The sequence below is a fragment of the Ictalurus furcatus genome, chromosome 16 (assembly GCF_023375685.1).
Source record: "Ictalurus furcatus strain D&B chromosome 16, Billie_1.0, whole genome shotgun sequence".
In the NCBI taxonomy this organism is placed as follows: domain Eukaryota; kingdom Metazoa; phylum Chordata; class Actinopteri; order Siluriformes; family Ictaluridae; genus Ictalurus; species Ictalurus furcatus.
In genome coordinates this window covers 28,157,552-28,166,951 of record NC_071270.1, presented here as the reverse complement: position 1 = coordinate 28,166,951, position 9,400 = coordinate 28,157,552, and the positions used below count along the sequence as shown (strand labels likewise).

The following is a 9,400-nucleotide window of genomic DNA, read 5'->3' as shown; positions in this document are numbered from 1 at the left end:
AGCTCAAAATGCTGTACAATCTGATTAATAGTCGAGAAGGTCAATTATAATAATACATCAGGTCAATTATAATAATACATCAGGTCAATTATAATAATGTATCAGATCAACAGCAGAATTTGTTTAGTGGATTAGTTTCAGTAGCATTAAAAAAAAAAAAACCAAACATAGTTAGCTCATATTTTATCTGCTTAAAAATAACTTCAAAGAAAAAATAAGAAATCACTATTCGATTATGTGTGATATTCATCTTACAGTGTGTGTACTTTAAATATCAATAAATACGTCGGCAAACCATTTAGTTTGTCTTTTTTTTTTTTTTGACCTTTTAGACATGAGACGTGTTATTTTTTATAACAGGCTGCCGTTTTAAAACTGTGATATTTATTCAATAACTATGTGTAAACATATTAGAGATGGGATTTGAAGGTTAAACAGAGCACATGTACATAAAGAGGGGTCATGAGGATGCTCTTTAAATTGTTTCGTTAAGCTGCTTGAGCATCGGGGAATATTTTCTTCAGTGGTGTAATTCCCATCGTCTTTCAAACATCACGTGTTATGTACGTTATTTAACTCCTGGAGCGTTATCCAACCCAAACGGCATTACGAAATGAGGAAAAACACCAATGACTAGATGTGAACGCGGTATTTTATTTCCGTTTGTTTTATTCGTTACGCTATCGGTCGTTTACATTGTTTACAGATCACAGAGTGCTACTTTCATGCTGCTTTCCTAATCCTAGAAGAAACGCTCAAGTTGCAAGCAAGCAGGAAAAATGAGAAAATAATAAAAGGATGTTTCTTTTCGATAAAAACACTAAAGAACAAAGGAAGGATTTATCCCGTGTACAGCGCCGAAGCAGATATCTGTCTACTCTAGCAATGTGGCCTCTTTGTGTAGCTGGAGAAAGAGGCAGGAAAGATGATCTGTCTGAAAGGCTTTGATGGGTCTGAAACCGAAACGCGAGAGTCCTTCACGGGGCCTCCCTGTGGGGGGGGGGGGGGTTAATGTGTTACAAACAATGGGAGCTTTATTTTGGAGCCCGATTCTCACTTCTTGGACTCTTCGATTTGTTCGACCTCGCTGGATTCGTCCACCACTTTCCCGTTGATCATGGTTTGAGTGACCACCTTGACGATCTTCCTGGTGCGAACATCAGGCTCTTCTACAGAGAAACAGTAAGAGTCAGTCCATACTGCCAGGGTGATACGGAGAGAGATTATTATTGTTATTTTTTTTTTCTCTACACGTGGACGTGTAAGGTTTGCGTAGCCAAGGACGTGCTGCTCTGTTTTGCTACGTTGCTCTGTTTATGGCGTTTAATCTGTCATTACTCTGCAGCCACGGCCTCTGTTAGTCGCCTCGCTGCTATGAGACGTGCGTGCGTACCGTACACCCTCTCGGCCCTTTTTGTCCCAGACAAAGAGTTGAGATAATATGGTGATGTATTTTTAACCCAGGGCTAACTTTCTAATCAGATTGAACTAAGTTAATTTACGTCTCCAGGCTATGAGAGTAAGCAGGGTGGGTCTCGAGCAAAAGCGAGCTCTTATCGAAGCGAAAGCTGCTCATGAGCGTGAACGTGTCATTTATTTCCCTTCTGTAAACATGTTCCCAAACGCACATATCCTGAATACTCACTCTTAGGAGGTGGAAGGACTTCTTTAACACTGCAGGAGAAAAGGATAAAGAGAAAATCAGACGTGATATGAGCTAGACCAGAAGACGAAACAGACTAGAGGTGAGATTGAAGTACTCACGCTTCCTCTCCTTCCAGCAGGCGCCTGTAGGTGGCGATCTCCAGCTCCAGGTTCTGTTTGATGCGCAGGAGCTGCTCGTAGTCGGTCTTATTGCGCTGCATGTCGAGCCGAAGCTGAGAGAGATCCTCCTCCAGCTGGGTCAGCGTGGCCTGCAGGCGCTCCATCTCCATAGCATACTTCTGACCCGTTTCGCCCAGGTTCCCCTCCAGGGCGGCGACCTGCAGGACGGGACGTGCTCAGAACAACGGTACCACTAACATAAAAACCAGCGATCAGAAATGTCGTAAACTGAAAACGAACAAACATTTCCATTGAACGTGATAGAAACGTTATTTTTTTCACTTCCGGTGTGATTTCAAGAAAGTATCAACTAAACCTAAACAGTTTCCCAATAGCCCTGACTCGCTTCCTGTCTGGCTTCAGGAAGATCCGACATTAGATAGCCACTACAGCTGGGTTTTCGAGGACAGGGTGACGACAGGAAGTAGTTTTCCTATGATTCTGAAAAGGTTAGCAATAAATGCACGCATGTCAGGTTAAACGCAGAGTTGGCTATCGTACGTAAAGATCGTTATTAACTGAAAGACGAAAGAACGTTGTGGAACGCTGGAGCAGGAATGTAAACAATAACACTTCTGTTCGTAACGAACCAAAATGAAATGAAAAAGGCAAAGTCAGTGCTGTACACGAAAACTAGCTAAACCCGTTTCTGTAATAAATATTTAAAAAACAGAGAGAACGAGAGAGAGAGAGAGAGAGCGAGAATGAGAGAGAGAGAGAACTAAACTATTATTATGTAACTTTCAACGATTTTGCAATAGCATCATGCTACGTACATACACTCGTAATAAAAGCCAAACTCTTAAAGGTTCTATGTAGAATCCTACGACAGTGTTTCCCCCCCCGTGTCTATCTAAGAAACGCTTGATGAACCCAATTTTTCTAGGAGTGCAAATCTGAACTCGGTGATCAAAGCTGTGTTTATTATTGAGATCTCGTCCGACTGGTTTATTCCAAACCTCCGGAACTCACAAACACGTCCAAGTACATGTATAGGTTGGGATTTCGCTCATAAATAAATCTATACTGATGGGGTTCTTGTAATTTATTCTACAGTGAAAGGTTTGAGAACCCCCTGGTTTAGTTTAGCTCATACAATTTATTTTGTTGATGAGGATGACGATGACATTACTCCTTCTACATCCTGTTCCATCACGGGTTCCTCAACAGTTTTATGGGACGTGAATGGAGTTCATTTCCCCTTCAGGTGCCAGTATTTTGGGTCAGAAATTCATGGACTGGTGTGAGATCACGTATAGGGTCGGGTTCCACCTTCGTGTTGGCGGAAAAGCCCTACGCTCTTAAAAAATAAAGGTTCCGATCGGAACGAGACCGATTTTCTCAGCCCGATGCCACGGGAGAACGCTTTTAAGTTGTGAAAAGAACGTTTTACTCTCAAGTTACTCTCAACCATCTATTTACGGCAGCTTAGAACGCATAAATGGTTCTTCACAGCAGTGCCACAAGGAACCATTTCTCTAAAAAAAAAAACAAAAAAAACAACAACGCTTAGTAATTGGTTTAAAGAACCAACATACCAATATAAGGTTCTTAAGAGTGATGTCAGGAGAACCTTTTCCCATTTTAACCCGTTAAGGGATGATACCTTGAAGAACCAAAACACTCTCTGAAGAACGTGTATAATGAAACATAAACAACTTCTTTAATCTCCAAAGAACCATAGAGCTCAACTCAAGAACCCTATACAATGGAAAAAAAAAGGTTCTTGACAAGAAGAAGAACCTATGGCGCTGTAAAGAACCATTCAAGAACCTTTATTTTTTATAGTGTAGACCTCACACAAGTCATGTTGATGCTACTACAAAATTTGCGTGTGTGTGTGTGTGTGTGTGTGTGTTGGAGGGGGGTGTTGCTTTTGTTTTGCTGAAATTCTTTTGAAACAGACCCCTATGTAATCTGTTTACCGTAAATGCCTCCTGATCTCCTGATCCGAGAGCGAGATTGCGTCTCAAGTGAAAATAAAGCTCTCACGAGAAAGGTTGTGGCCGATGCAGCAGGTGATACCGGGGGATTATTCAGTCCTCCACGAGCACAAATGCCACTTTAAGCCTACCACTTTAAGCGGCATCGCTTTCACATTCTCGACCTGAAACCGACTGACCCGATCAGCCAGGTGCTTGTGGACCGGGAACGAAAATAGGACACGGCGCTTTGGGGACACGGGCCGGGCAGCGCTTTGGGGACTTGCGATTGAAAAGGGCAAAGTCTTAAATTGCGCTGTAATCCTATAAGCACTCTAGAAGTTCAGCCTGTAAACAGGAACAGTGTTTTAAAAGGTTCCCCCACCCACTTCCCTCCTTTCTTCATCATGACGGTTCTGACCTGTTTGTGGAGGCTCTCCAGTTCCACCTCGAGGGTCTGCAGGAAGCGCTGCCTCTCGGTGAGTTCGCTCTGAGCCCCTCGCAGTGCCTCGTTGCTCTCGCGCACCTCTGTCTGCACCACCTCCAGCTGCAACAGCGACACGGAAAACGTTCAACGCGCCGCACACACGTGGTTCCGCGAGGCTATAAGGAATGTTACACAAGGGTACTATAGCGGTGACGCATTCTGGGACGTTCCATCGTTTAGGTCTACGGATTTTAAAAAGTCGGTGTGAAAAAATTTAAGGTGTAGTGTGCCTAGAGATGTCTGTTTACGGAAGAAATAACCTAAGATTATTTCCCAGTGTAACAGCATGTGTTTTAGACTTCCTTTATGACAGCAATTTGCCGACAAAACCAAAGCACGTTGTACTTTAAAAAAAAAACAAACAAGTAGTTTATAGTTACATTTAATGCTATCCCACTTTCACCAGCTAAGAAACCGCTAAGCATAAACTCCTTTTTCCTGAAAATTTACAGCTTCACCTCGTGCTGTTACGATGCGCTGACACTGGAGACTCCTTCCCTAAATATCAATGATATATCAATGGTGAAGCAAAGAAAGCTTCACCATATCAACCACTCAAAACGAACCAACCCTTTTCGACCAATCAGAATCGAGATTGCGAGCACAACTGCTCTGTTTACGTCACTGACCTTTTTGCGGTACCAGTCCTCCGCCTCTTCTTTGTTCTTCCGAACGATGCCTTCGTACTGAGATCGGAGTTCGGACAGCACCGATCCGAGTTCGGGACCACGAGCGGCATCCACCTCCACATTGACGTCCTCCTGGGCTACCCGTGCCCGCAGGCTGTCCAACTCCTGCACAGAGTTCACATATCTTTACGTGTGTGTCAGCAGCTCAGTATAATACTATTTGATTATGGTAAGTGTGTGTAAATTCACGTTTGCTTAACCGGGTGTGGTCTGTACATGTGCATACAAGTGTGTATGCATCAGTGTTAAGAACCTGATACCGCATCGTGGTGTAGCGCAGATGGAAGTCTTTACATTATTAACTTCGTCTGTAAATATTTGATGGACGGCTTAGGTTACCTTGTGTTGTCTTTGTAACGACTACGCACAAATTGCACGCTACTGGGCTCTAAAGCACGCACGCATCTTAGGAAAGCCTTCAGAATGACTCTGGCTTGAATTGGACGAGAAAGCTCTTGCTATACCACAGACAAGGGAGGCCATTTCCATCACTGAACAAAATGCATTAAACATATTTAAACGCCATCTTCATTATGCATCATGAGTTTTTAAAAGAACCCTAACATTTAGATCAACCAATATTAATCGTCAAAAGTCCTTATTTACAACTCTGTACTCCATTTTAAATTCCATTAAAATCCTAATGACCTCATTTGAGGCAGATGTTCCACTGTAAGTTTGCTTGCCTTTTTTAGATCTTGCACAATTTAGCTCCATAGAGTTATTATTGCACCTAGTGGTCAAAAATGGGAACTGCACTCGAGGCCCAATGGGGCAGCTATCACTCTGCCCCATGTTCGGGAACAGGAAGGAGCATTGGACAGGACAGTTAATGACAGGGTTGCCAGATTGGGATTGTTTACAATTACTCTGCAGATCTTATAGTCTGAGATCTTGTTTCATAATAAATAATCAGAATGAAATCAAATAAAGTCACACCAACAAAGGCAACGTGTAAGTGCAGACAGTGTGTATATGATGAACAGAACCACCTCTATTGGAAGATATACTGTAAAGCGAATTTACGTCTAAAACGGCTCAAAACAAGCTGCCGGATGTATTTTCTTGACTGTAGCGTATAGTTTAATTTGAGTGAGATAGCCTCTGGACTTCGTTTTGTTTGAGGTTATGTCATTATTAATGTCATCCTGCACCATCACACTGATTCCTACTGGCGTTCTTGAGATAACGTACCTCCTCATGGTTTTTCTTGAGGAAGTAGAGCTCCTCTTTCAGGCTGTCCAGGTCTCCTCGTAGCGTAGCGATGATCTGATCATGGTCTGTCTTGGCCCTTTTCAGAGCCACACAATCCCTCTCCACTGACTGACACATAGCACTCTCAGTTTCCCATCTGGAACACGAACAGACTCTTAAACATTCATCAACACTTTCACTAGATGTTTTTTATTTGAGGAACAATGTGTGTGCTTTTTCCCCCCAAAAGATGAAAAGAGTTCTTAATCTGATATTTATTAATTCCAATAATATAATATTAATTCCAGTGTACGTTCTTGAACCAGGAATGGTTGATGATAGGTGGAATTTAACTCTGAAGAACAGTTCAAGTTCTATGTAGAAACCAACACCAATGGGTTTTCTTTCCAAAATCAGTTCCAAGTGAGAACTATGTAGAAAGCTAAAACCCTCACTCATCTAAAGGACCCTTTAAGAACCCTCTTTTTTTAACGAGCATAGATCTTCAGGACATGGGTTAGACACCTCTTGTCTACAGTCGCAGACAAGGTCAAATCCAGAACCCGTAAAGGTTCTTCAGCTCATCCATTTCAAGAAATAAACTCTATCTATCTATCTCTATCTATCTAACTATCCCAAGAACCTTTATGCAACCCTTTTTTTAATGATCATAGATCTCCAGGACACTCCTGGTCCTGAAGGTCAAATCCAGAAGCCATAAGAGACTCTAAACCATCCTAAGAACTGTTGAGGAACCCTCTTTTTTAATGAGTCGAATTGTCAGGACAATGCTTAGACACTCCTGGTCTACACTCTCAAAAAAGTTCAAACACAGAACCTGTAATGGTTTTTCAGCTTGTCTATTTTGGGGAAAGAACTCGTAACTATCCAAAGAACCTTTGAGGTACCCCTTTCTTAATGAATATAGATCTTGGACTAGACACTCCTGGTCTACACTGTCAGAAAAAAAGTGTTCTTCACTTTCTCGTCCATTTCAAGGAACCTTTTAAATCACTCTTAACTACCCAAAGAACCACTGAGGAACCCTCTTCATAAAATGAATATACAACTTCAGGACATGGCTTACACACTCCTGGTCTACACTGTAAGGGTTCTCCAGCTTGTTTATTTTAAAGAAATATATCCAAAGAACCCTTGAGGAGCCCCCTTTTTTCTAAGGCTGTAGATCTGTATAAGGCAGAACATTCATCCTTTCACTCACTTGATTCTGAAATCGTCTGCAGCCAGCTTGGCGTTGTCAATCTCCAGCATGATGCGAGCGTTCTCCAGAGTCCTTTTCCTGACCTGGACATTGAGGTAAAATGGTTTGTGAATGCCATCAGAGCTGGAGACCAATTTCTTCACTGTCGCTTTCTAATCTAATCTAATCTAATCAACTTTTTGGTCGCAGTGGTACTAAATGAGTGATGAGACCATTATTTTGAACTTACGACCAAGTAATTATTTTACACGGTGCGATTTGTGTCTACGAGAAATTCACAAAAGTGGCTCTTTGTAAAAGTTTTAATGGAATGTGAGTTTTTTTATTTATTTATTTTTATCTAAAACTGATTGTATTTTCCAAAGAGGAATCTGGGAACCACCAATGGTCACACTGAAACTCAATCAGACGTTATAGCGTTGTAATTTGGTATTTGGATTGGGTTTAATCCATCAATCTTCTCCTCTCGGTGTGTTATCTGATACTGGAGCTATTGAGGAAATGGCAACCCGAGACTCTGAACTCTGTCCAGCCCCAGTGGCCAAAAACCCATCAGATAACCCAATCCTGAATGACCAAACCCTGGTATAACTCAATGCACCATTGACCCTGAACTATGATACAAAAATGAGAGATTAGGAATAGGACTGCTTCCTAAAAAAATCCCTATCCAAATGGAACCAACTGAAGTCCTTCTGTACTACTGAAGTCCTTCTGAGTACTGAACAGTCACAAAAAACTAGAGCCTATTGTGGATGCTTTGGAGAAGTATTTATCATAAAGGATTACTATAAAAAAAACATCTCTCTCTCTCTCTGTCTCTCTCTGTCTCTCTCTCTCTGTCTCTGTATCTCACTCTCTTTCTCTCTGTCTCATTCTGGCTCTCTTTCTCTGTATCTCTCTCTCTCTCTCGTTCTGTCTCTCTCTATCTTTTTCTGTCTCTGTCTCTCTCTGTATCTCACTCTCTTTCTCTCTGTCTCATTCTGTCTCACTTTCTCTGTCTCTGTATCTCTCTTTGTCCTTCTCTCTCTGTCTCTCTCTGTATCTCACTCTCTTTTTCTCTCTGTCTCATTCTGTCTCTCTTTCTCTGTCTCTGTATCTCTCTCTTAGTCTGTCTCTGTCTCTCTCTGTATCTCTGTCTCTCATTCTGTCTCTCTCATTTTCTGTCTGTGTCTCTCTCTGTATCTTACTCTCTTTCTCTCTCTCTCATTCTGTCTCTCGCTCTCCTTCTGTCTGTCTCTCTCTGTATCTCACGCTTTTTCTCTCTGTCTCACTTTCTCTGTCTCGGTATCTCTCTTTGTCCTTCTCTCTCTGTCTCTCTCTGTATCCCACTCTCTCATTCTGTCTCTCTCTGTATCTCACTCTTTTTCTCTCTCTCTCATTCTGTCTCTCTTTCTCTGTCTCTGTATCTCTCTCTTAGTCTGCCTCTGTCTCTCTCTCCTCCTGTCTCTGTCTCTCTCTGTATCTCACTCGCTTTCTCACTGTCTCATTCCGTATATCTCTCTCACGTTTTTTTTTCTTTCTCTCTTTCTTTTCTCTCTGTTAAGACGTTCATGAATTATGAACATCTAGGACTCTGAAAGGTTCTTCAGTTTGTTCTTCTGGAGGGACCCTGAGTAGAATCCTACAAGAGGGTGTTATACCATATAAAGAGATTTCCACAAACCCATTTAGGAACCCACAACCATCCTAAGAACCATTCAGGAACTCTTTTTTAAGAGTGCAAGCTGAATTGAAGCTGAATGAACTGAACTGGAACTGATCTTGTGAGAGGTCTTCATTTGTGTGTGTGTGTGTGTGTGTGTGTGTGTGTTATTATACCTCGTGCTCCAGAGCGTGAGCCTGAGACAACATGGTGTCTATGTCATGGCCTTTGGGAACCCTCTCCAGCATGAGCTGCTTGATGCGGAGCTCGAGGTCGGCGTTGGACTTCTCCAGAGAGCGCACTTTCTCCAGGTAGTTGGCCAGACGGCTGTTGAGGCTCTGCATGGCTTCCTTCTCGTTGGTGCTGTTGCCCAGGCCGTTGAGCGACAGGTTGGAGAGGCTGTTCAGGTCGGCCAGG

At 42.4% G+C, this 9,400-nt stretch overlaps 1 protein-coding gene across 1 annotated transcript in view; it reads right to left on the bottom strand.

The window, feature by feature from the left end:
• Positions 1 to 415: 415 nt before the first annotated feature.
• The window catches only part of LOC128620755 (keratin, type I cytoskeletal 18-A-like), a 12,173-nt gene continuing 3,188 nt past the window's right edge, over positions 416 to 9,400 (bottom strand). Inside the window, exons 2-9 of the mRNA XM_053646017.1 lie at positions 9,160 to 9,400; positions 7,339 to 7,421; positions 6,117 to 6,273; positions 4,863 to 5,027; positions 4,168 to 4,293; positions 1,765 to 1,982; positions 1,646 to 1,674; positions 416 to 1,169 (exon numbers count right to left, since the gene is read on the bottom strand). The exon at positions 9,160 to 9,400 is cut by the window's right edge and continues 151 nt beyond it. Coding sequence (XP_053501992.1) covers positions 1,054 to 1,169; positions 1,646 to 1,674; positions 1,765 to 1,982; positions 4,168 to 4,293; positions 4,863 to 5,027; positions 6,117 to 6,273; positions 7,339 to 7,421; positions 9,160 to 9,400 — 1,135 coding nt within the window. The 3' untranslated portion in view covers positions 416 to 1,053. The remainder of the gene's footprint in view (positions 1,170 to 1,645; positions 1,675 to 1,764; positions 1,983 to 4,167; positions 4,294 to 4,862; positions 5,028 to 6,116; positions 6,274 to 7,338; positions 7,422 to 9,159) is intronic.